The sequence below is a fragment of the Scyliorhinus torazame genome, chromosome 6, assembly GCF_047496885.1.
Source record: "Scyliorhinus torazame isolate Kashiwa2021f chromosome 6, sScyTor2.1, whole genome shotgun sequence".
NCBI classification, from domain to species: Eukaryota; Metazoa; Chordata; class Chondrichthyes; order Carcharhiniformes; family Scyliorhinidae; genus Scyliorhinus; species Scyliorhinus torazame.
Window position 1 is genome coordinate 126,347,188 of NC_092712.1, and position 27,049 is coordinate 126,374,236.

At 46.7% G+C, this 27,049-nt stretch overlaps 1 protein-coding gene across 1 annotated transcript in view; it reads left to right on the plus strand.

The window, feature by feature from the left end:
* Positions 1–41: 41 nt before the first annotated feature.
* The window catches only part of ankrd28b (ankyrin repeat domain 28b), a 291,957-nt gene continuing 264,949 nt past the window's right edge, over positions 42–27,049 (plus strand). Inside the window, exon 1 of the mRNA XM_072508769.1 lies at positions 42–187. Within this exon, the coding sequence (XP_072364870.1) occupies positions 161–187 (27 nt within the window). The 5' untranslated portion in view covers positions 42–160. The remainder of the gene's footprint in view (positions 188–27,049) is intronic.

Consider the following 27,049-nt stretch of genomic DNA (forward strand, 5'->3'; position numbering starts at 1 on the left):
GAGGCTGTGCGGCCGGGGCCAATGTGCGCGGGGTTGGTGCGGGGTGCGGGGTGGCGGTAATGTGAGTTTGGGATTTTCTGGACGGTGCATTTTCGGGATTTGCGGTAAATCCGGAGCGGCCTCGGGGCCCGTCCGCTGCCCAGCCAAGCCGCCGGGGGCCATGGTGTTCCTCAAGCTCCGGGACCAGGTCAGTGCCACCGGAAAAACACAGCGAGGAGGGAGGGAGCGGAGCCGGGGGGTCAGTCAGTGAATGGCCCGGGGGCAGAGCCGGGCCGCTGCTCGGGTAGCCGCCCCTCCCGCTCCGGCACAGCCGCCGGGCTCGGCACACGTGCTGAGGGGGCTCCTTTCGGGCTGCTGGTGGATTCAGCAGCTCCGCCTCACTCTGCACCCCCTGCCCGGCTCCGGGCGCTGAGGGTTGGGAACGGGTCGCCCTCCCTGCCGGGAGAAACCCTCAACCTTTGACACCAATCTTCCTGATTTCTCCAACGTGTTGATGGTAACAAAGTCATCCTGGTTCCTGAAACTGTTCCTCTGGAGTTTCAACCCTCATCGGATCACATTCCGACTAGTGGCTGTGTCTGCTCTTTTTGAAGGAGCTAATAACTAATCTCTCTTTATCCATCTTTCCCGGTTATCAGAAGAATCCCAGTTACTCCGCTCTCTCCACATTTCTGAATTCCTCTCACTTGGGTACCGTTCTGCCAAATCTCTGCAACCTCTCCCACGGTCTTTCCATCCTTTCTACAGTGCGTTGTTCTGAATTGGGGATTACTCCAGCAGGCCTAATCGGTGATTTATAAAGATTCAGTATAACTTCCTTGTACTCAATCCCACTTTTATAACGCTCAGATCCATATGCACGTTTAATGGCCTATTACTGCAACTTGGCCGTTCATCATAATGTCTGTCAACACCGTTTTAAAATAGCTTTTTTCCCTTTTCTGTTTTTTGATTGATCAGTGAGGGAATGTAATTCAAGGATATAGCCTGCACAGTGCACACGGTTGATATCTAACCCAGACATGCACGAAGGCCCCAAAGTGTTTCTTTTCCCTCTGTGAAATTCTTTTACATATTAGTTAATCACAGAAACGAACCCATGTTCTTCCCTCAGCTACATTACTTTGCCTTGCTGCTCAAACTTGTAGCTTTTCCCCACATGTTCATGACTCTAATGAAGGTAGTGTGCCAGTTTGATGTGGGTACTGAAAGCCCTTTGTTTTGCCCAAGTTGCTTTTTTGCATCAACTGAAACTGGATGTTGGAGACAGTTTAGCACTGGATGAAATCGAAGCTGAATACGGTCCAGCCCTCAATTCTAGACTTTATGCACTTTCTGTAGACAAAGCTGGATAGTGCAGGAGCCTGTCTTAATTGTTTTTGGTCTCCATCTAAATCACATTCTTGTCCATCATTGTTTCCAGTAACAATGATTAAGCTACTTACTTGAAAATTACAAATGACACCCGATGCAATTTTCGATAAGTTTGATTCTACATGAGGAGAAAATTATATTGGCAAATTGAACATAATGGGGAAAGTTTCCCAGGCACGGGAAAATCGGTTTCTGTGTGTCAGGGGACTTTAAATCCCCTGAAAGTGAGGTCTGGTGAGGATCTCATCATCTTTTTGGGTTTCTACATGGTGGATTGAAGTTGATTGGTGAACTTTCTCAATTTACTAAGGTAATTAAGTTAATTAAGAGAACTGTTTTAATCCTCAATTCTGGACTTCAGGCGTCAGACTCCTGACCTGTTGGCAGTTTGCTTGGGTCACTTGTGAAACTGACAAGCTGGGCAGGCTTTGATTCATGAACCTGAAGAGCTGCCTGGCCAGGTGAGAGTCTGCTGTTCAAAGTACTTCTCTGAGAGCGAGTGTGTTTGACAGGTGTTTACCAACTTCTTGGAGGGTAATTCACTTGCCTAGCAGCTGCACCTCCCTGCTGCCAGCTTTCACCATGCCATGGGAGCAGCTTATGCAGCTCTGCCTTGTAACTCTGAGGGCAGAAGCAACAGCAGCATCAGCTGCCTACTCCACATCCATGTACTCCTCCAAAAGACAGAGGGATGGACCAAAGATCCCCATCACATGGTCAACAGACTGAGGATCACTGAGTTCATTTCGCATGATTGCGAACCAATGCCTCAGGAAGCACAGACCTATGGAAGGTTGCTGCTGATATTGCCAGCCCTCTGTTACAATACCACCTTCCCGGTGGAGGAGATGAGATTGCACGGTGGCACAGTGGTTAGCACTGCTGCCTCATATCGCCACGGACCTGGGTTCGATTCCGACCTTGGGTGACTGTGTAAAGTTCTTCCCCTGTCTGTGTGGGTTTCCTCCGGGTGCTCTGGTTTCCTCCCACAATCCGAAGATTTGCAGGTTAGGTTGAGTGACATGATAAATTGCCCATAGGTGAAGATAGATTAGGAGATTGGGCCTAGGTAGGTTTCTCTTTCAGAGGGCCAGTCAGACTCGATTGGCCGAATGGCCTCCTTCTGCACTGTAGGGATTCTATGAAGATTGCATTGCCTGTGGCGTGCATGAAGAGCAGGGAAAGACAGCATTTGTGGAGGGTGACTGAGGCAATCATGCAAGAAGGATGAGGGTGAATATTAGTGCAGGTTGCTCAGATGGAAATGCAAGGTGCCTGGAGAGAGAGGGAAATGAGTGGAGCTTAAAGTTGTGTGTCATGAATAGTGCCATGCAGGAGAATGTTGGTGAAGTCCGAATATGGGACTTGGTAGCGATCTGTGTTATGCCACTTCCTTTCCAAAATATCTCTCCATTCCTGTGATTGCTGCAGCTTGAGTACTTGTAAGCCATGCTCTCGCCTCTTCAATTAAAAATCCTTTGGTGGAATGGACATGTCATCCAACCTGTCCTGATGTAATGGTGGTCTCCATTCACAAAGTTAATGCTCAAAACTGTTTTTGACAACAGTTTGTTGACCTGATGCATTAACTCCATTTCTCTCCCCACACAAGCTGCCTGAAGTGCTGAGTGTATCCAGAATTTTAGGTTTACCTTTCAATCTCTGAGGTTTACGAGCTCTTTCCACCCATATCTGATGCTTGGTTAGGTTGCACCCTACTCAGGTTATCACTGCCACTCAGTGTTTAGTTCGTTGATGGTGGTAACGAGGTGTTTTGTCAGTTTGGGTTAATTTATTTTGGGTGGCACTGAAAATCAACTTTTCTAATCGGAAATGTTGTATGTATTAACATGGCTGAAGATGGAAGTATGGAAATTAAGTGATGGGATTAGCTCTGGCTGGAGTGATTGGGAGAAGTGCAGTGAAGTGTTTTGTGGATTACCACCAAAACTGAAAGAATCTACAAGGCAATTGTGAGACTGGCCTTGTTATATAGTGCAGAAACTTATACCTCTCCTGGATGTTGCCCACTGGATACAAATGAGATGCAGATTCTGCGATGGATCTGCAGAGTAAAGAGAAAGGACAAAATCAGGGACTAATACGTTAAGAGGTCAGTGAAGATTGTGCGAAAATCGAAAAGATTGAATGAGAAGGGTTTGAAATGATATGGACACCTGATGGGGAGAATGAGAGGGGGAATGTGGTGTAGCAAATGATACGAGATGAGACTGCCACGAGGGAGAAAAGAAAAGCAGAAGACCAGATGGAAGATGTGGTAATGAGAGACACATGGAATTGGAAAAGGAATGGAGGACTGACAGGAGGGGATGGAGAAGGATGGTTATTGTGACCACTCCCAAGTAAAATGGGAGAAGCTGAAAGATCATTGTAACATCTTTAGATTATTGACTAACCCTTGTCTTCAATTCAAGCTAATTTTATCAGTTCTTTGTCCTGTTGACCAGACAGCTGCACACTTGAGCCGATTGATTAATGTCCCGGTTGCAGATTAGATGTAATATTTTGTGGTCAGCTGCCAAGAGATGTCACTGATCCTCTGTGGTGTCATTCACGCTCCTAATTTGATCTCTTTTTATACCAAACCCCTGCTCAGCATCTCCCCGCGTAACTGTTCAGATTGGGCTCAAACGTGCAGCATGAGCTGGAGAGGAAAAGTATTGGCTTGGTTTTCCTCTCCTCATCATCACTCTGATTTGTTCTGGGTGGCTTGCTATGTACATTGAGAGAAGAAAGCATGCCTCTCAGGCTCTTCATGGTAAAATATCCTGATAACGTTTGTTGCCAATGTGTCTAAAGAAGAAGAATCCATTTTTGTAATATCCCAAGTTATTTCCATGGCACCATGAATCAGTGCCTTCAAGCAAGAATGAAAAGGTCTTTTTATTCTGGAACATGGGGACAGTAGATTAGTTCAATCACGATTATCCACACAGTTTATTTTAAAAGTTACTGATAGGTCATGTGACATTTGGAGATTCATGCATTTGCCCCCAGTCTGATTCAGTTTTTACTTTTTCCAAATGTTTATCTTTCATTTTTCATAAACAACCCTTATTGAATGATGGTGTTTCAGATGTGACATTTCCAGCCCCAGTAATTGGTATTAATTTTCCAGTAAATTTGGCCTTATTGACGGCAGTGTTTATTCTATGTCCCTTCCTACTAATGGAATATGTGCTATTCCATTGTCACTGGGCATTGGAGGTCACTACAGCCTGAATTTATTTTCATCTGGCTCCTCCCAGGGATCTGGTGTTGACACCTGCAGGATTTCACAATCTGCTGCACACAAGTGTATCTCCCAGGTGACGGATGCTTTATTTATCAAAGCTGCCACTTCTGTCCACTTCGACAGAGAGGGAGAAAGCTGTAGCACTTGTTGCATTGGGTGGATTCCAACGGTTACAGGATGTCATGGACTGCACACATGTGGCTCACCACCATCGTCTCGAGGGCAATTAAGGATGGGCAATAAATATTGGCTTTGCATGCGATGCCCACATCTATGAATGAATCAAAAGACGATCAAGACTCCCTCAGATCAGTCTGAATTGTCCATCAAATAGAAAGGATTCCACTCCCTCAATGTATCAGACCACTGGAAATTTATCATGCATATCGTTCCAAAATATCCTTGAAGCTGACATTCATGCCTTCAGACTGACAGCAACATCTCCCACAGATTTTTGCACCTCAATCATTGAGCAGGTGGGTTCTTGGAGATTACTGTTACCCTCTGCCTTCTGACTGCTGGTACCTGTAAAATGCCTTGCGACTGTAGCAGAGGACTGGTATGACAGGTGCCATATGATCGCAAAGGTGGTTATTGTTATGATTCAGGTGCTGTGATAGATTCAAATAGGACCAGCTGGTGACGTGGGAAGCAGATTGTGAAATCCTGTACACAAGTACCATCCATGTCACATATGCCTTGTTTGCACGGCAACAATAATGTTCATTATTCTCACAAGTAGGCTTATATTAACACTGCAATGAAGTTACTGTGAAAATCCCCTCGTCGCCACACTCCGGCACCTGTTTGGGTACACAGAGGGAGAATTCAGAATGTCCAAATTACCTAACAGCACGTCTTTTGGGACATGAGGAAACCGGAGCACCAGGAGGAAACCCACGGAGAGAACGTGCATAGAGCTGTAGGAAAAGGGAGATGCAGACTGATTGACTTCTTTCGCCCTTTGTGGCGAAGGTTTCTGTAGCTTATCATTTGCCATACATGCAGGAGGCAGCTGTTGCTTGCCTTGAGGCGTTGGAGAGGGCAAGAATGAGAACTGACACTGTCTTAAGAATCTCCATTTCCAGGTACCCTTTATCCATCTTCCCATTCATGGCCACTGCTAGCTAAGAAGTAGAGAGAGCATTTGGCTACATTTCATTGAGGTATGAGTCTCCAAGGCAAGGCTTGCCTTCATTCTATGTAAAGTGTGTGCAGTCCTTTGGTTTGGGACAGCATACACTCAGTTGCCTGCTACATCTGATTCTCCATGCAGTTAACATATCTTCCGGGGAGATGGAGATCAGTGCAAATTATAAAGAAACTCAAACTTAGTTGTGAGGTTGGGAACTCCAATTCCCGATGATCCTCATGATACCCATATTTGCGCCAGCCGGGAGCTGACTGCACAGGTTCGGTTTGGATATTTCAGGCCCAGGACAGGTCTTGCTTACCTAAGCATTGATTAACAAAAGAGCATGGAAACCCAAGTAAGATGACCGGGTGTGGAGCGCCATAGTCAAGTAAGTGTCCCAGAGAAGGGGGGGACCAGAGAGGAGAACAGGAAGAGGTATCCCAACAAGCACTCCAGAGGCAATAACAAGAAACGGACCCCAGTTGATTTAAAAGGAGAAAAGGCCTCCAATTAAAGAAATAGCTGTATCGAGCAGACGTTGAATGAAGGGTCAGGAGAAGCCCTGATAGTAGAAGAGGGCTCAAGTGAAGCTCTGAAAACCTGTGAAGGCAGTGGAAGATTGGTGACTCCGTGCTGGAGGCCACTGGGCAAAAATACCCATTTTGGAGCAGTAGTGTTCTGCTTGGCATGGCCGAAGATCTGAAAGTATGTTTATAAGTTGATACTTGAGTGTATTCGGAAATCCAGGGAAATGTCATCTCGGAAGGCAAGAATGAAGCCCTGTGAGGTGGGCCATGTCGAAGAGTTTTGGAAAGAATATCGAGGCAGGATCTTTGAATGTACGCGACTGGCTTTTAAGTTGAAAATGCTGGCCCCGACCTCGGAGAACTGCCGGTCACACGCCTGACACATCTGTGCTTTGGGCATGATACCACTGAGGAGAGATTCCTCCATTTTGTAGTTGCAAGCAAGACGGCTGTGAAGAACTGAAGATGGATTGCTTTGTAATAAGAAAGAGAGGGCCAGAGATACAAACAGGCCCAATCTCAGTGAATCTGCTCGGGTGCTGAGTCCATGGCAGGACAAAGTAGTGCTGGTCTGAACTGTATATAAAACTCCAGGACCTCTGGTGAGCACCAATTAAGGAGAAATTGAAATCTGAACAAAGCTGTATAAAGATGGTTTCTTAAGGTATGGCTTTGTTAATTGTGCCGATTCAGGGGCAGTTCGGTGGTGCAGTGGGTAGCACTGCAGTCTCATGGCAGTCTCATGGCACTGAGGTTACAGGTTCGATCCCGGCTCTGGATCACTGTCCGTGAGGAGTTTGCACATTGTCCCCGTGTTTGCGTGGGTTTCCCCCCCCACAACCCAAAGATGTGCAGGGTAGGTGGATTGGCCACGCTAAATTTTCCCTTAATTGGAAAAATGAATTGGGTACTCCTAAATTTATTAAAAACAAAAAAAAATTGTGCCGATGCAAAGCAAATGCGTGTTATATGCAGGGAAGTATTGGCAAGTGAGATGTGGATACTAACTGTCTTACCTTGCAGACATCTTTTCAATTCTAAATGAACTGAACCTCAAATTGCAAGGGAAGGGTGATGATTGCTTTCCAAAAGTCATTGAAAATTTGGCAAGTGTGAGTACAAAGCCAAAACTACTACATGTTTTCCACACTGCTACAACACATTGAAGGAAACAGTATAAGTAAGGGAACTGTCAATAGATTGGCAAGCATTATTCAGTGACATCTGGCTGCGCTGATCAACAGTTTTTGTCGATAGGTTCCAGAGAAGTTTCAGATTTTGAAAGAGAATACGTGGGTGAAAATTCCTTTTTAATTTGATACTCCAGGGTCAATTATTAACTTGCAGCTGACTGCAAATTAAGAGACTGAACTTCTGTGCCTCCTCTGTGACAGCACATTAGAAACAGGCCACAAGTCCATGAGGCTGTCAGCATTCTGGAGTAGTGTCTCCGAGGAGTATCCAGTGCTGAGTAAAACAAGAATTTTGTTGCTATTGCCCTACAACAATCTACATGTGCGAGGTTGGAATTTCCATCCTCACAAAGATGAACACAGCACAAAGGAACTGGCTGAACTCTGCACCTGATACGTGCATTGCTATCCTGCCCTGTTAACCTGATTGGAGTGAGATTGTGAGGATTAAGCAGACTCGCCTATCGCATTAAAGGTAAGCAAAAGTGGTGGGTCGCGAAGGTTGGCTGGCGTGGGTTGCGAAGGTCGGCTGGTTGGTAAAGTGGGTCCTGGGGGGGGGGGGGGGGGGGGGGGGGGGTGGGGGGGGGGGGGGGGGGGGGGGGGGGGGGGGGGGGGGGGGGGGGGGGGGAGTTTGGAAAACACTGGAATATAAGATAGTGATTGTAGGAAAGTTGTTTTTGTTTGTTCCAAACCCGTGGAATCTTGTGGCTTTATTCACTTCGTAAGTGTGTTTAATCTCAAACTTAGACGGGTTTTACCGACAACCTGGGGTCTGGCCAAGGATCATGACAAATTTTCTGAGACATCATGCTGGAGATGGACCCCTAATCTCTCTCCAAAGGTGTGTATGGTCTCTGGAAATGCTGACAGAAGCATGCAATTCTTATTGCTGCTCCAAATGTTGGCCAGACATCAAGTTTACAAATCAACCTAACACCTTTTAACCCAACACCTTTAACCTTTCATCTCTTAGACCTCACAGACAACCTATCTATAGTAACTTCCCCCTGTTTAATTAACCCTGAATACACACACATGCCTACATGGGGCTGGTTTAGCACAGGGCTGAATCGCTGGCGTTGAAAGCAGACCAAGGCAGGCCAGCAGCACGGTTCAATTCCCGTACCAGCCTCCCCGAACAGGTGCTGGAATGAGCTTTTCACAGTAACTTCATTTGAAGCCTACTTGTGACAATAAACTATTTTCATTTCCACACAGCTTTCTTTACCTGCACAGAATTACGAAATAATCCCCAAAACAAAATGCATCTTTCATCAATCATGTAATCAATAATTTCAAATAGGGCATCATTGGTGATACCACCCGTGCTGCCCACATTGGTGTTAAATTATACTGTAAATGTCATATGCAGTAATCTAAGCAAAGTGCTAGTATTTCTTTGACTTGAATGTTAGATATAATAAAAAATGTACTTCAAAATTCAAGTGCAGATGATAAGCTGTATTTGAGTCTTGTGTTAGTCTTTTAACTCCAGTATCTTATCCAGTATTCATTTTACGGTGAAAGATTCTGATTTATTTTAGGCTGATATGAAGCAATTCCTAAGCATGCCATTGTAACTTGCTATGAGAGTACTGCGAGTTACATAATGGATGGAAGAATTTAGAGTTTCTTGAGATTAGGATGTTTTCTTTCCCTGGTCTATTCTACACTATAGTCAATTGGATCCTGGGATTATATTCATTGGAGTTTAGGAGGTTGAGGGGAGATCTAATAGAAACTTACAAGATGGATGTAGGGAAGTTGTTTCCATTAGCAGGGGAGACGAGGACCCGGGGGCACAGCCTTGGAATAAAAGGGAGTCACTTTAGAACAGAGATGAGGAGAAATTTCTTCAGTCAGAGAGTGGTGGGTCTGTGGAATTCATTGCCACAAAGGGTGGTGGAGGCCGGGACGTTGAGTGTCTTTAAGACAGAAGTTGATAAATTCTTGATTTCTCGAGGAATTAAGGGCTATGGAGAGAGAGCGGATAAATGGAGTTGAAATCAGCCATGATTGAATGGTGGAGTGGACTCGATGGGCCGAATGGCCTTGCTTCCGCTCCTAGGTATTATGGTCTTAATTGCTTATGTGGTAAAGGGTAAGGGGGATCTCACTTCTGATATATAGCAAATGCAATGGCAGATGGCATCAGATTTCACCCACTTGATAACTTAGTGAAGTGTGTGTGTGTTTGTGCACAGCATGGAAGCTATTTTAATATAAATGGTTTACATACTGCTTGGATTAGAAGACCCAGAAATATTAGCTTACTTATAATGTAGAAGGTCAAGGTCCTGCTTGCTGGAATAGAGCAGGCTTTAAAGATGATATTTTAGGCCAATCTTAAGAGGAGTAAAAAGGAAGACTTCAATTTATATGACTGCTTTCATGATCTCAGGATGTTCCAAAGCACTTTATGGCCAGTTAAGTACAATTTTGAAATGTCGTCACTGTTGTAATGTGGGAAATGCAGCAGCCATTTTGTGCACATCCGAGCTGTCACAAACATCAATGTGATAGTGACCAGATAATCTGACTTCATGGTAATGGTTGAGGGATGCATATTGACCAGACAGCAGGATAGCTCCCCTCCTTTTTGAAATAGTGCCATGGATTCTTTAATTGTTCATAACAACTGATGCTAAATTTATTTTCCCCCACACTTAGAAGTAAAGCTCCAAATGCCTGAGCAGTAATAAGCCAAGTTAATTTAACCATAAGCAAGCACAATTTGCTCTTAAGTAATTAAGATGTGGAGATGTCGGCGTTGGTCTGGGGTGGGCACAGCAAGAAGTCTTACTGGTTTGTTTGAAATCACTAGCTTTCGGAGCGCAGCTCCTTCCTCGGGTGAATGCTCAGGTGAATGAAGAGGTGGGTTCCAGAAACACCTCTTTATTCACCTGAGGAAGGAGCTGCGCTCCGAAAGCTGACTTGAAACAAACCTGTTGGACTTTAACCTAGTGTTGTAAGACTTCTTAAGTAATTAAGTAATTGGCAAAGAAGCAAATTGGAAGTATTCCTACACCTTCAGTGCTGCTTATCTCTGAAACTAAAAATAAGACCAACAGATTTACTTGGAGTAGAACTGATGCCTGCTTTTGAGACAGTGCATGTGGTAACTGCATGAGAGGAAAGGATAGACAATGAGAAGAAAATAAATTGGGAACAGAGATGTTTTAAGAAGAGCGATGATGTGTGTGTCCTGATTTCAAGTACAGATGGATGCCCAAGTGTTTCAAAAGTGATTGCAAGTTGGTTCAGATTTTTAAAAAAGATCCTTTTCAACGTTTTGAGTTTTAAAAGCTTCACATTTTCTTGACTTTGATACTTTGTTAACTGTTGTCATTGAGTATTGTTGAAATATTACTATTCAACATAAAGCTTCTGTTTATGATGTACATCAAAGTATTTTACCTCACACAGTGCTAAGAGTATGCTCAGATTGACTATTTTTCACCCCTCATACTGCTCTGGGCAATAACGCACTATGGTTTAGGATTACATTGCTTTCCCAAATTGACCTTTGTCTGCCACACGTCATGAAATATCCAGTTCACTGCACATAATGTAATGCTGACTGCTGTTAAGGCTTAAATTTTAGATCAGTGATATGTAAAATTAGTCAATGACTCTGCTGGGTTGTTAGCTGAACATGCTTCTTTGTTGTACCCAATATTTTTAACTAAGAAGTATTTAGGGTATGTTGAGTGTAAAAAATGTCTTTCTCCAGCAGCTATTATAAACCTATTACTATTGCTAATTGGGTAACTCTAGTTTACAATCCTCACATTCACTGATCAATTGCTAGTTGTACTGGTTAAACATTTTGTGTTAGATACCATTGAGGCTTTTGGTAACTAGGTTTCTTGCTCAGACCCTTAAGAAACCTGCATATAAATACAGCAACTTTCATACAATGTTTTGGCCTATATGTGACTCCTGTCACACACCAATTTATTTTACTCTTCACTGCTTGTTGAAATGGCCAAGTGAACACTTGCTTCTTGGAGAAAATGGAGGTGGTGGTGTTTCTTCAAAGATGCTTACCAGTCTGACTTGAAACATATATTGTTGTTCCTTTTGGTTGATGGTCAAACTGGATCTCTAATGGGCTGCAGTGGTTCAAGAAGTAGCCCATTATCACCTCAGGGATTCGTACCTTGTCAATGGTATCCGCATCCCCAGAATTATTTATTTTAAAAAAACTTTCTATAAAATAAGGGGTCAACTCCTGACATAATTATGGATTATTAAGATTAACTTTAAGATTGTTAAAACATTGTTGGGTGGCAGGGTGATGCAGTGGTTAGCACTGCTGCCTACGCACCAAGACCCAGGTTTGATCCCGGACATTGGTCACTGTCCGTGTGGAGTTTGCACATTCTCCCAGTGTCTGCGTAGGTTTCATCCCCACAGCCCAAAGATGTGCAGGTTAGGTGGATTGGCCACACTAAATTGCCCCTTAATTGGAAAAAAATAATTGGGTACTGTAAATTTATAAAAGAAAATGATTGTTGAAAAATTGTAAATGGTTAGATTATTAAGTAATTTAAAGATTTGCATTCAGCTCTTTAAGTACTTCTACTTTTGCATTGGGAGAGAATACAAATAGATTCCAGGAGATGCGACCGTCCTGTTTTAGAATATTCTTTTGCAGTAGCAAGACTTCTCAATCTTAAAGATTGTCAACTATGATGATAACAGGAACATAAGAACAGGAATAGGCCATTCAACTTGTCGAACCTGCTCCACTACTCAATTTGATTGTGGCTGATTATCTACATCAGTGCCACTTTTCTGCATCCAGTTTGGCGCCATCAGCAAATTTGGAAATATTACAGTTGGTCCCCACATTCAAATTATTTTAGATTGTGAACACTGTGGATTTAGCACTGATAGTTGCGGCACCCCACTAATTACAACCTGAAAATGATCCATTAATTCCTACTCCGCGTTTAACCAATTCTTAATTCATACGAGTATATTTCCCCAATCCCATGCACTCTAATTTTATTTACTAACCTGTGTGGGAGGTAATCAGAAACTTTAAAAATCCAAATACATCACATCCACTGGTTCCCTTCATCCATGCTACAAATAACATCCTCAAAAAAAAAGCTCCCGAGTTTTTCCCTTTCATAAATCCATGTATACTGTGCCCAATTTTACATTTGTTTTCTAAATGATATAATAGAGTCTAACATTTTCCCTATTACTGACGTCAGATTAACAAGTTTCATTCTCCATTATCCCTCTTCCTCCTTTCTTAAATAGACCCAATCACAGCACACTTGCACTATTCTCATTTCCAATTTCTTTTAGGTCCATCTTGAAAGATAGAATTTGCATTTACTTTGTACTTTCACACCTTCGGGATGTTCCAAAGCACTTCACTGCCTGTTAAGTACTTCTGAAGTGTAGTTACTGTTGTAATATGGGAAATGCGGCAACCTGTTTGCATATAGTGAGGTTTTACAAATCATGGAAAAACCATGTTTTTGTAATGCTGGATGAGTGATGAACATTGGGCAGGACACTGGAAGAACTCGCACCTTCGAGTTTCTAGTGTTTTTATAGCATGTAAAGAGCTTGTCCACGCCGGTGAGCCTTGTATGCTATGGCATTTTAATTGGTCATCTAAATACTTTTTACATGTTGTGAGGGATCCCGCCTCTACCACCCTTCCAGACAGTGAGATCCTGATTACAAACACCTGGGTGAAGATGGTTTTCCTCACATCTCAGCTAAACCTCCTGCTTCTTGCATAATCGCCCCCTGGTTATTGACCCCTCCGGTAAGGGGAAACGTTTCTTCCTTCCACCCTATCTACGCCCCTCATAATATTTAATACACCTCAAACAGGTCTCTCCTCAGTCTTCACTGCACCAAGGAAAACAACCCTAGCCTAGCCAGTCTCTTGATAGCTGGATCACCCCAGCCCAGGCAACATCCTGGTCAATCTCCTCTGCACCCTCTCAGTGTAATCCCTTCCCTCCTATAGTGTGGTGACCAGAGCTGCACAAGGTACTCCACCTGTGTCCTAACCAGCGTTTTATACAGCTCCGTCATAACCTTCCTGCTCTCATGTTCTGTGCCTCGGTTAATAAAGGCAAGTATCCCAAATGCCTTCTTAACTACCATATCTACTTGTCCTGCTGTCTTCAGGGATCTATGGACATGCACCCCAGTGTCCCTCTGATCCTCTAATAACTAGGGTCTTGCTTTTCAAGAATAAATGTCATTTGCTACTGTTCTGCCGATCTAACCAACCTGCTTGTATCATAGTGTAATCTAAGGCTTTCCTCCTCACTATTTTATGACTATTCATCAATATTTTTCTTTGACGTATGCCATAATCTCAGCAAAGATCTAAAGACAGATTCCCCCCTAAAATCTTTAAATTTTTTAAAGTATTTTCCTAATTTTCAATAGTTTTACAATTTACAGCAGTAACAAAACCCACCCAACACATTAAATCCCCCACCCTCCCAAAGCAGTCAACGGCAACCAACCCTCCAAATGCTTAAAAACAAACCCCAACTATTATAGAACCCATCACTCGCTCCCCTTGGAGCAAATTTCACCTTCTCCAGCGGGCCACCATGCCTGGGCACAGGGTGGAGAAGCTGGCCTCCACCCCAATAAGACCTGCTTGCGAGCAATCAGCGAGGCCATAGCTAAAATGTCTGTCCGGCCGGTCCGACACTCCAAATATGGCTTCCAGGGCACCGGGCTCCACATTGACAAACCGAACCCCCGAAAGGGTGCTGAAAACCAGCCTCTAAAACCTTTCCAACTTGCAGCAAGATCAAAACATATGTACATGATTTGCAGGGCCCCTCCCACATTGCTCGCAGATATCCTCCACCCCCTCAAACAGCTGGCTCATCCTTGACTTTATCAAGTCTGCCCTGTCCATTACCTTCAGCTGTACCAGCCCCAATCATGTACATGAAGTTGAGGCATTCTCCCTCTGCAGCACCACACACCACAGTCCCTCTCCAGCGTTGCCCCCAGCTGTTCCCCCACTTGCACTTAACCCCCGCCATAGACACTTTGCCCTCTTCCAAAATCTCTCCCCCCCCCCCCCCCAATTCCATCCCTGAACTTTCTCTACATCCGCCGCCTAGTAATAATACATCAAATTCGGGAGACCTAACCACTCCGATTGCCATCCCCTCTGTGGTATCACCTTCCTTGTCCTGGCCACCTTCCCCACCAGAACGAAGAAAGAAATCAGCCTCTCCACCCCATGAAAAACACCTTGGGCAAAATGACCAGATGGCATGAAACAAAAATGTCTTCATTACCTGGACCGCCAATGACAGAGGAAGATTAGCCCACCTCAACAAATCCACCTTCACCCTCCTCACCAAACTAGTAAAATTGAACTTGTGAAAACCTGCCCAATCCCAGGCCACTCACTTTTCCCCAAATTGAGCCTGCACCCAGAGAACGTCCCAAATCTTTGAAGCAAGTCCAATATTTCCCCCACTGAAGAGTCCGGCTCTGAAATATATAACAAGTCACCCGCATACAAGGGCACCCTATACTCCCCACCCCAACCCCTCACTATCCCCTTCAACAACCCCAAACTCTTCAGCGCAATGGCCAAGGGCTCTACAGCCAATGCAAACAGAAGTGGATTAGACGCCACTGCCTGGTTCCCTGATGCATTGCAAAATACCCTGAATTCATATCATTCGTGCGCACACTCGCCATTGGCTCCTTATAGAGCAGCTGCACTCATGCCGCAAACTTCGGCCCAATCCCAAATTTCTCCAACACTGTCATCAATTCATGGGTATCCAGATTCGGAATGGCAGCCAATGCTCTCTTCACAAACCCTGCGTCATCCCAATTGGGGGCATATACACTTACCAACACCTCCAACTTCCCCTCCAGGGCACCTGTTATGATCACGTACCTGCCTCCTGATCCGCTACCACCGTCTCCAACTGGAACGTCGCTCGCTTGCCCACCAAAATGCCACCTACCGAGTCCTACTATCAAACCCTGAATGAAACACCTGGCTCACCCAACCCTTCCTAAGCCTCATCTGGTCTTTCACCCTCCGATGGGTCTCTTGCAGCATCACCACATCAGGCTCTTCAAGTGTGCGAAAACTCCCGTTCTCTTCACTGGTCCCTCTAACCCCCTCGCGTTCCATGTCACTATTCGGACCGGGGGTGTCTCACCCCTCGCCTATCCTGCCCGCCTCACCAATACCCCAGGCACTCTTTCCCCCACCCCCCCAAAATCCGGCTGGATCCACCCTATCTTTCTGCTACCATAGCACCCCCCCCCCCCCCAGAATTCCCCCGCACACTTCCTCTTGCAAGCACCTCACCCAGTTTCGATTCTTCCACCATTCCCTATAATCTTTTAATAAAATCACCTGAAAGTCACAAACAGCAGGTCAAAGCCACAGGTAATTTTAAAGCAGTTTATTGAGAAGAAACAATTTTGATATGACCGGTAATGGGTGAGAATGGTTTATTGCTCCCAGTTCGGAGGAACAGATGAGATGGAGGGATGCTGATCTCTGTAGTTGGTGGTTGCAGCCTCTTCACGTCCCAGCTTAGACAAACGGATGGAGAAAGCTGATTTTTGTAGCTAGTGGTGACAGGCTTTCTGCTCTCTGACTTCTTGAGTTTACCAAAGTGCTTGGCTGAAGCCAGCATGGAATCACTTTGAAATGCTCTTTTTTCCTTTAAGTATTCTTGAACTAACTGAGGTGTTAAGCTTTAACATGTATGGTCCCTTTTTGTCAGGCTCTTTTCTGTTGAAAGTGCGTGTTCTCTCAAGATCCTGTTAATATACTTTATTCCTCGGAGCTTGGGGGTTTGTTGGTTGTTGTGTGTCGAGCACTTTTTCAATTATCCATCAGCAAGGAACATATTCAAGACAATACTTCCTATTTTCATCCAAAGGCCAAGAAGTCATCTTGTGTCTTATTGCTTGTTGAATCATTCTGTTTAATCCTTGCTCAGATTGTTGGTTAACTTATGGATCATGCTATCCCACCGTAACAGTCTTTAGGAATGTCTTGTTTCAGTGCCTGTGCTAGAGACATGTCCTTGGCAGATTTAAAGTGCCTAAGGTGTCCTATGTCTTTCAGCCTAGTCCCCGCTACCAGACTTTCTTAATAAAAGGGGAAACCATTTCTATAATCAATTAATTTAAGTTTTTAAGGTTATTAAATGGCCATTTCTAATGGATCTCCCCACCTTAAGAAAAAAATATTCTTAACTTCTCATAATTTGCCCCTGACTGACCCAGCTATGTCTAAATAATATGTTTGTATAAAGGATGTGATTGGGAGAATACAGTCGGGAAGGTAGCAGGGTTGGATGGGTTTCCGGTGGAGTACTATAAAAAATTTAGGAATAAGCTGGCGTCGCTGATTGTGGGGATGTTTGAGGAGGCGATAGGGAAGGGGGCGTTGCCACAAACTTTGAGGCAGGCATCAATCTCCTTCTTGCTCAATAAGGAAAAGGAATCGACAAGAGTGGGTCTTATAGGCCCATATCACTCTTGAATGTAGTTCCGAAGGTGTTAGCGGGTAGGCTGGATGAGTGCCTCCTGAAGGTGATAGGGGAAGAGCAGACGAGGTTTGTAAGAGGGAGGCAGCTTTTTTAAAACATTAGGAGGGTTCTGAATGTAGTTATGGCACCGGCAAGTGGCGCTGGATGGCGAGAAGGCGTTTGACCAGACAGAGTGGAGATATTTGATGGCGGTTTGGGGTTGGGCGGCGATTTGTGGATTGGGTAAAATTACTTTACAGGGAGCTGAGGGCGAGTGTCTGCATGAATAAGATGAATTCTGAGTATTTTGCTCCACATCGAGGGACCAGGGATGTCCTGTGTCCCCCCCTGTTGTTTGCATTTGTGATCGAGCCTTTGGCCATCGTTTGACAAGTTTGGGGGGGTGGAGGGGGTATAGTGCTGGGGATAGGGGTGGAGCACAGGATATCTTTGTACGCCGACGACTCGCTATTGTATGTGTCGGAATCGAGTGCGTCGATGGGTGAAATATTGAAGCTGCTTCGAGTGTTTGGGTCTTTCTCGGGGTATAAAATAAATTTGGACAAAAGCATATATTTTGAGGTGTCCCAGTCGGAGGTGGGAGCGGGGCTGGAGGGAGGGGGTTTCCATTCCGTAAGGCATTAACCCACTTTAGATACCTGAGGGTGCAGGTGGCATGGAATTGGGGGAACTCCATAGATATAACATCATTAGCTTGGTGGGGAGTGTGAAAGCAGATTTGGCAAGATGGGATTGTCTTCCTCTATCACTGGCAGGTCGGATGTAGGCAGTTAAGATGAATGCATTGCGGTGGCTTTTGTTCATTTTACAGTGCCTGCCAATCTTTTTATTAAAGGCCTTTTTTAAGGAAGTAGAAAAGATGATTACCTTGTTTATTTGGGAGTGGGGGGGGGGGGGGGGGGGGGGGGTGGGGGGTGGGGGGTGGGGGGGGGGGGGGGTGGCCAGGATTAGGAAGATGCTGTTGCAGAGAGGACAGCAGTCGGGGGGGGTTGGGTATCCTGAATTTACTGTATTATTACTGGGCGGCGAATGCTGAGAATGGGATTAAGGCAAAGTGGGAGGAAGAGGAGTTGGGGAGGGCATGAAGGAGGAGTTGTGGTGGGTGGTTCGGAGGGGGAATGCATCAACTTTGTGCGCGAGGTTGGGGCTGATGCAGTTAAAGGTGGTGTATAGGGCGCACCTCACGAGGGTGAGGATGAGCAGACTTTTTCAAAGGTGGAGGATATTTGTGAACGCTGAAGGGTGGGTGGCGGGGGGCGGGGGGGAAGAGGAGAGGGGGGGGGAGAGCGGGGGGCGGGTGGAGGGGTTGGGTGGCCTTATGTTTTGGTCCTGTCCAAAACTGGAGGAGGTCTTTTGGGTCATTTCAAGGGTGGTGCATGTGAGACGCATATCCGCTACAAGCCATATTCGGGGTGTCAGATCGGCCGGGGTTGGAAGCGGATGCGGAGGCAGGTGTCTTAGCCTTCGCCTCGCTGATTGCCCGAAGGCGGAATCTGTTGGGGTGGAGCTCGGCTTCTCCGCCCTGTGCCTTGGTGTGGTGGGGGGACCTGCTGGAGTTCTTAACATTTGAGAAAGTAAAGTTAGAGTTGAGGGGGAGGATTGAAGGGTTCGACAACTCGTAGGCCTTGTTCATCATGCATTTTCACGAATTGGATGACATCGAATATTAGGGGGTGGGTTTGGAATGTCTAAATTAATGATGATTCCTATTCATTGGTGTTTTGTATTCAAAATGTTGGGAGCTGTTTGAGAGTGGGTGGGATGAGGGGATTGTTGGCTAGGGGATTGCCAGTGTATTTGTTGTTAATTATTTGTCGTTGTAAATATGATATAAATGTGAAAAAGGAGAATAAAAATATTTATATTGAAAAAAAAAGTTTGTTTACCTAATTTCTTAATCCGGCACCATGGGTAATATATCAGAATCCTTTTTTTAAGGTGTTTTTATTAAAGCTTTTTCCAACCAACGTTTTTACATAACAAAAATAAATGAAAATTATTAAACAAAACAAGGTGGGTGTTGTCTTTATACAAAACAAAAATACATATATCAACAATTCCCCCCCACCTGAGTCCCCTCCCCCCGGGATGCTGCTGCTGCTGACACTTACTGCTCCCCTAGAAAGTCAAGGAAAGGTTGCCACCGCTGGGAGAACCCCATCAAGGACCCTCTCAAGGCGAACTTTATTGGAATCCCACAATATCGCTAACCCAGGTCTCCAAACCCGGGGGTTTCGAATCCCTCCACATTAACAAGATCTGTCTCCGGGCTTCCAGGGAGGCAAAGACCAAAACCTTGGCCTCTTTCGCGTCCTGCACTCCCGGATCCTCTGACACCCCAAATATCGCTATTGTTGGACTCTCCTTCACCCGAGTACCAAAATCCTAGACATCGCCGTTGCAAAGCCCTGCCAGAATTCTTTAAGCGCCAGGCATGCCCAAAACATATGGGCATGGTTCGCCGGACTTCCTGCACATCTCGCGCACCTGTCCTCCACCACAAAGAACTTACTCATCTTCGCCGTCGTCATGTGAGCCTGATGCACCACCTGAAACTGAATTAAGCTGAGCCTGACACATGAGGAGGAATTTACCCTGCCCAGGGCATCAGCCCACAGGCCCTCATCCGGCTCCCCGCCCAGCTCCTCCTCCCCACTTGCCCTTCAACTCCTCCACTGAGGCTTCCTCCGCCTCCTGCAACTCCTGATATATGTCCGACACCTACCCCTCCCCTACCCAGATGCCAGATACAACCTTGTCCTGTATCCTACGCGGGGGCAGCAGCAGAAATGTCCCCACCTGCTTTTTAAGAAAGTCTCTAACCTGGAGGTACCTTAACGCATTCCCCGGGGGCAGGCCAAACTTCTCCAGCGCCTGCACGCTGGGGAAAGTCCCGTCTATAAACAGGTCCCTCATTCTCCTAATGCCTGCCCTATACCCCCCCCCCCTATCCTACCCGGAGAAAATCTGTGGTTATTCCGTATAGGGGTCAAAACTGAGGCCTCCTCCGCCTGCCTGTGCCTCCTCCACTGCCCCCAAATCCTCTGTGCCGCCGTCATCACCGGAATTGTGGTGGATCGTGCCGGCGAGAACGGCAGTGTCGCCGTAACTAGTGCCCCTAGGCTGGTGCCTCTGCATGACGCTGCCCCCACGCCTCCATCATCCACTTCCTAATCTTGGCCACCCCAATAATAGCTGCAGAAGTTCATCAGAGCCAGTCCTCCCCCTCCCCGACTACGCTCCAAGAATGCCCTTTTGACTCGCGGGGGTTTTATTTGCCCACACTAATCCCGTAACAATCCTGTTCACCCGCTTAAAAAAGGACTTGGGGATGAAAATGGGGAGGCACTGAAAAACAAACAGAAATCTGGGGAGAACCGTCATCTTCACAGTCTGCACTCGTCCCGCCAGGGAAAGCATGTCCCACCTTTTAAAATCTCCCTCCATCTGCTCCACAAGCCGGGGTTAAGTTGAGCCTGTGCAGGGCATCCCAGTTCCCTCGCCACTTGTATCCCTAAGTACCAAAAGTTCCTCTCCACTATCTTGAGAGGGAGCTCCCCCAGTCTCTCCTCCTGGCCCTTAGCGTGGACCACGAACAGCTCACTCTTCCGCACATTCAACTTGTACAGTGAAAAGCTCCCAAAGTCCCTTAGGTCTGCATGACCTCCCCCAGCCCCTCTAGCGGGTCCGAAATATACAACAACAGGTCATCCGCGTAGAGGGAAACCCGGTGTTCCTCCCCTCCCCCCCCCCCCCCCCCCCCCCCCCACTGCGAACCAGTCCCTTGAAGTCCCAGGCGTTATGGCCAACGGCTCAATTGCCAGGGCAAACAGCAACGGGGACAGGGGACACCACTGCCTCGTCCCCCGGTGCAGCCTGAAATACTCCGACCGTAGCCGGTTCGTGGACACACTCGCTACAGGGGGCTGATACAGTGGTTTAACCCACCCTATGAATCCCTCACCAAATCCAAACCTACTTAACGCTTCCCACAGGTACTCCCACTCCACCCTGTCAAAGGCCTTCTCCGCATCCATTGCAGCCACCACTCCTGCGTTTTCCCCCCCCCTCTTCCGGGGGCATCATAATAATATTCAGGAGCCTCGTCAGATTTGTGTTCAGCTACCTGCCCTTGACAAAACCTGTCTGGTCCTCCTCGATCACTCCCGGGACACAGTCCTCTATTCTGGTGGCAAGGATTTTTGCCAACAGTTCCGCGTACGTCCTATCTACCCTAAGTATCTCTCCCACCAGCCTCTCCCTCCATCTTCTCCTTCTCTCTTTGGGACCTAATAGAAATTAACTCCCCGCTGATGACCGTCTTCAAAGCCTCCCAAACCGCTGCCGCTGTTACCTCCCCTGTGTCATTCGCTACCACATAGTTCTCAATGTTCCTCCTTATCTGCCCACACACCCCTTCATCTGCCAGCAGCCCCACATCGAGTCTCCAGAGAGGACGCTGCCCCTGCTCCGCCCCAGTCTTAGGTCCACCCAATGCAGGGCATGGTCCGAGACCGCAATGGCCGAGTACTCAACCCCCTCCATCCTCGGGATTAGCGCCCTGCTCAGCACCAAAAAGTCTATCCGCGAGTAGACTTTATGGACGTGGGAGAAAAAGGAGAACTCCTTCGCCCTTGGCCGCGCAAATCTCCACGGGTCCACGCCCCCCATCTGGTCCATGAACTCCCACAGGGTCCTGGCCGCCACCGGCCTCCTTCCCGACCTGGACTTGGAACGGTCCAAGACCGGATCCAAGAGCATATTAAAGTCCCCTCCCATAATCAAGTTGCTTGACTCCAAGTCCGGGATCTTACCCAACACGCGCCTCATGAAGTCCGCATCGTCCCAGTTCGGGGCATACATGTTCACTAACATCACCCGGGTCCCCTGCAACTTGCCACTCACCATTATGTACCTGCCCCACTTGTCCACCACGATGCTCCCCGCCCCAAACGCCACTCATTTACTAACCAAAATTGCCACCACTCTGGTCTTTGAGTCTAGCCCCGAGTGGAACACCTGGCCCACCCATCCTCTCCTTAACCTCGTCTGGTCAGTGAGCTGTTAAGTGTGTCTCCTGCAACATGGCCACTTCCGCCTGCAATCACTTTAGATGCGAGAACACGCGGGACCTCTTCAGTCAGCAAAACAGCACCCCCCCCCCCCCCCGCCAAGCATCCGCTTAGCTCTGATTCCACCCCCCCCCCCCTCCCCCCATTGCGCTTCCGTAAGTCTGCTGACCCCGGCCGCCCCCGCCTCTATCCCCGACCTTACTCTTGTCTCCTCCTTCGGGCCACCCAACCCACCCCCTCCCCTGCAGGGAAGAAGGGCAAGTGCCATCCGGATCCTTCCCATGCGCCGGACAACACGACCCAGGCATTACCCCGCCGCCTGAAACAAAACACAAGGAAAACAAAAAACAAACTGGAGCAGACAGGCAAACAAACTTATACTCTACCAGCCATCTTACACCAGGTTACCCCCATTTACCCATTCCCATCAGCACGTTTCACCCACATACAACTGTCCCTTAATTCAAGTCCAGCTTCTCGTGCATGATGAACGTCCATGCCTTGTCCGGCGTATCAAAGTAATGGTGCCTGTCCTGGTACGTTACCCAGAGTCTTGCCGGATGCAGGAGCCCAAACATCACCCCTTTGCTGTGGAGGACCGCCCTAGCCCAGTTGAAACCCGCACGCCTCCTCGCCAGTTCAGCTCCCAAGTTCTGGTAAATGCGGATCTCGCCGTTCTCCCACTTACTGCTCCGCTCCTTTGCCCACTGCAGGACACGCTCCCGGTCTGCAAAACGGTGGAACCTTATCACCATCGCCCTCGGTGGCTCGTTCAACCTCGGCTTTCTGGCGAGGACCCTATCCACCCCGTCCAGCTCCAAGGAACGCGGAAAGGCCCCCGCGCCCATCAGCGTCCCCAACATTGCAATCACATACGCGCTCGCATCCGCCTCCTCCGCACCATCGGGAAGGCCCAGGATCCGCAGATTGTGACTCCGAGACCTGTACTCTAGGTCATCCAGCCTCTCCTGCCATCTCTTATGTAGGGCCTTGTGTGCCTCCACCTTCACCGCCAGGCCCAGGATCTCATCCTCGTTCTCCGCCACCTTCCTCCCTACCTCCTTGATCGCCTTCTCCTGTGCCTTCTGGACCTCCGCAATCTTCTCCATGGAGGCCTTCATAGGGGCCAGCATCTTCGTTTTTAACTCTGTGAAGCAGTTTCTCAAAAATTCCTGCTGCTCTCTGGCTCACTGGGCCCACACTACTCGATCCACTCCGGCCGCCATTTTGTTTTCCCGGACCCTTTCAGCCGCCTTCCCCGCGATTGCGAGTCTGACGGCCCCGCTCCTGGTTTCCTCCATACAGCACCGGGGGGAACCTCTCCAGCGTCTGTTCCCACACCGGTCTCCGCCTCCAAGTGCCGCCGCCGCCCTGTTTAGCGGCCCGAAATCCCGATCCCGGTGGGAGCTGCCGTGAACGCGACCTAGCTGGTCATGGCCGCTACCGGAAGTCGTAATATACCAGAATTAACAAAACCATTGACACGAACCCTTAAGCTGCCACCAAGAATACATGTTCAGTAAAACGTGATCACCATGCACACAGACCAACACTCCCCATCTGCAGATCACTGTATACAATGATACTTTTATACTTTTGCCTCTTGCTAATTCTGAATAACTGGGGCTGTAGCGAGAGCTTTAAACTAAGTAGTGGGGGAGAAGGTTCATTCGAGGGGAGATTTGGAAAGTGATGTGGGTAATGATAACCAGAGTGTGACAGGAAAGGGCAGAGTAAATAATGATATGAGTGCAGCAACAAATAAGGTTAGAGTAGGGAAAAATTGTAAACCAGGTAGAATAAATAAGGCTCTTTTATCTGAATGCATGTAGCATTCACAATAACATGGATGATTGAAAGCATAATCCAAATAAATTAATATGACATGATCACCATTAAAGAGACATGGTTGCAAAGGCTGAGACCTGAATATTCAAGGGTATTTGATATTTCAGAACAGTGACAAAAGGGAATAGGTGGTGGAAGCACTGCTGCTTCACGGCGCTGAGGACCCAGTTTCGACCCCGGCCCCGTGTCACTGTCCATGTGGAGTTTGCACATTCTCTCCATGTCTGCGTGGTTTCACCCCCACAACCCAAAAAAGATGCGGAGGGTAGGTGAATTGGCCACGCTAAATTGCCCCATAATTGGGGAAAAAAAAGAATTGGGTATTCTAAATTAAAAAAAAAGTCTGCAAAGGGTTATAGACAGGTTAAATGAGTGGGCAAGAATTTGGCAGATGGAATATAAAGTGGGTAAGTGTGAGCTTGTCTACTTTAGCAGGAAGAATGGAAAAGCAATATACTATTTAAATTGAGAAAGACTGCAGAGCACGGTTGGATGGCAGGATCTGGGTGTCCTGGTAAATGAATCACAAAGCTTGTATGCAGATACAGCAAGTGATTAGGAAGGCAAATCGAATGTTGATGTTTATTGCAAGAAAAATGGAATATAAAAGCAGGGAAGTTTTAATGCAACTATACAGATCTGTAGTGAGTCCACATCTGGAGTACTGTGCTGTTTTGGTCTCCTTTTTAAAAAAAAAAATATTGCTTCAGAAGCAGTTCACTGAAGGGTCACTGCATTTATTCCTAGGGTGGCACAGTGGCTACCTGCTGCTGCCTCACAGCGCCAGGAAGCCAGATTCGATTCCAGCCTTGGGTGACTGTGTGGAATTTGCACATGCTTCCCATGTCTGCGTGGATTTCCTCTGGGTGCTCTGGTTTCTTCTCTCAGTCTAAAGAGGTGTAGGTTAAGTGGATTGGCCACGCTAAATTTCCCCTTCGTGTCCAAAGATTGGGTGGTGTTGCGGGGGTGGGGTATGGGCATGGGCCGAGGTGAGGTGCTTTCTCGGAAGGTCAGTGCAGAATAGGTGGGCTGAATGGCCTCCTGTACTGTAGGAATTTCATGGATAAATTTTCTATGGATGAAGGGGTTGTTTCATGAAGAAAGGTTGAACAGGCTTGTCCTTTTGATTTTAGAAGAATGATCTTATTGAAATGCACAAGTCCTGAGGGGACTTGATAGGGTAGATACCCAGAGGATGGTTCCTCTTGTGGGGGAGTCTAGAACTAGGAGACATAGTTTAAAAATAAGAGGGCTCCCTTTGAAGATGAGGAGAAACATTTTGCCCCAAAAGGCCATTGATGTGTGACATTCACTTCCCCAGAAAGTAATGGAGGTTGGGTCTTTGAACTTGTATAAGGTAGTTAGACATATTTTTCTGAGACAATGGAGAGCTGAGGGTTATGAGGTGTAGGCAGGGAAGTGGAGACTGAGACCACAACCAGATTAACCATAATCTTATTGGATGGTGGAGCAGGTTTGAAGGGCCAGGTAGGTGGCCTACTCCTCCTTCCTCCTATGTTCATTTTGTTTGTGTGAATTATTCACCTTCGCCCTCAATTTTCTAAATCTAGGTGTCATATCTCTTTTCACTTTAATTTTACTCTCTGATAGGTACCAGTGTGTTTAATTCTTTCCTGATTATCTTAGAAGTCAGTTTCTCTAGGGTATATGTGTTAATGCCTTAATAATTTAAACGTGTTGTCACGCAGTACTGGTGGCATTAATTGTGTTATTTTGTTGTCAAGTAGCTGAACATGTCTGGGATCTGTTTTCAGTGCAGTTTTACCATGCATTTCCACATGTTAGTTGCCTCACAAGCAACAAAGCACATTTACGCACTCTCATCGATGGGACAGTATTGAATGACATGTATCATTCTGTCATGTTTGATAGTGTAGTCCTCAAGGACTGAATTGAAATGTCTGTTCAGGTTATGTGCTTATGAGGTTAGGCTGACGAGCCTCTAACTATCGGGCTATCCCTTCCCTTTTTGAACATTGATGCAAGGTGAGCAGTCCTTCAGTCCTCTGGCACCACATCTGTAGCCAGGGAAGACTTTTTAAAAAACAATTATTTAGTGGGTGTCAGTGACTAGGTCAGGATTTATTGTCCATCCCTTATTGCCTTTGGTGGTGAACTGCCTTCTTGAACCACTGCAGTCCAAGTGGTGCAGCGCAGCCATAGTGCTGTTAGGGCGGAAGTTCCAGGATTTGGGCTCAAACTTGTCAGTGAAGGAACGGTCATATTTCCAAGTCAGGATGGTGAATGACTTGGAGGTGAACTTCCAAGTGATGGTGTTCCCAGATATCTGCGGCCCTTGGTGGTCTTGATGGTTGCGGTCATATGTTTGGAAGGCACTGCGTAAGGAATATTGGTGAGTTTCTGCAGTGCATCTTGTAGATGCTACACATTGCTGCTACTGTTCATTGGTGGTGGAGGGAGTGAATGTTTGTGGATGCGCTGCCAAACAAACGGGCTGCTTTGTACTGAATGGTGTCAAGATTCTTGAGTGTTGTTGGAGTTGCACCCATGCAGACAAGTGGAGAGTATTCTTTCACACTCCTGTCCTATGTAGATAGTGGACACGCTTTGGGATGTCAGGGTGCGCGTTACCACTGGATTCCTTGCTTCTGACCAGTAGTCACAGTATTTATATGGCTTCTCCAGTTCAATTTCTGGCCAATGGCAACCCCAGGATGTTGATAGTAGGGAATTTGGTGATGGTAATGCCATTGAATGTCAAAAGGTGATGGTTAGATTCTCTCTTATTGGAGATGGTCATTGCCTGACACTTGTGTGGAACGAATGTTACTTGCCACTTGTCAACCTTAGACTGGATATTGTCCATGTCTTGCCTCATTTCGATATGGACAGCTTCAGTATTTGAGGAGTCGTGAATAATTTTGCAATTATCAGTGAACTTCGGACGAGGACACTACCGAGGAACTCCTGCAGTGATGACCTGGAATTGCGATGATTGACCTCCAACCACCACAACGATTGTTCTTTGTGTGAGGTATGACTCCAGCCAGCAGAAGGTTTTCTCCCTGATTTCCATTGACTCCAGTTTTGCCCGGGATCCTTGATGTCATA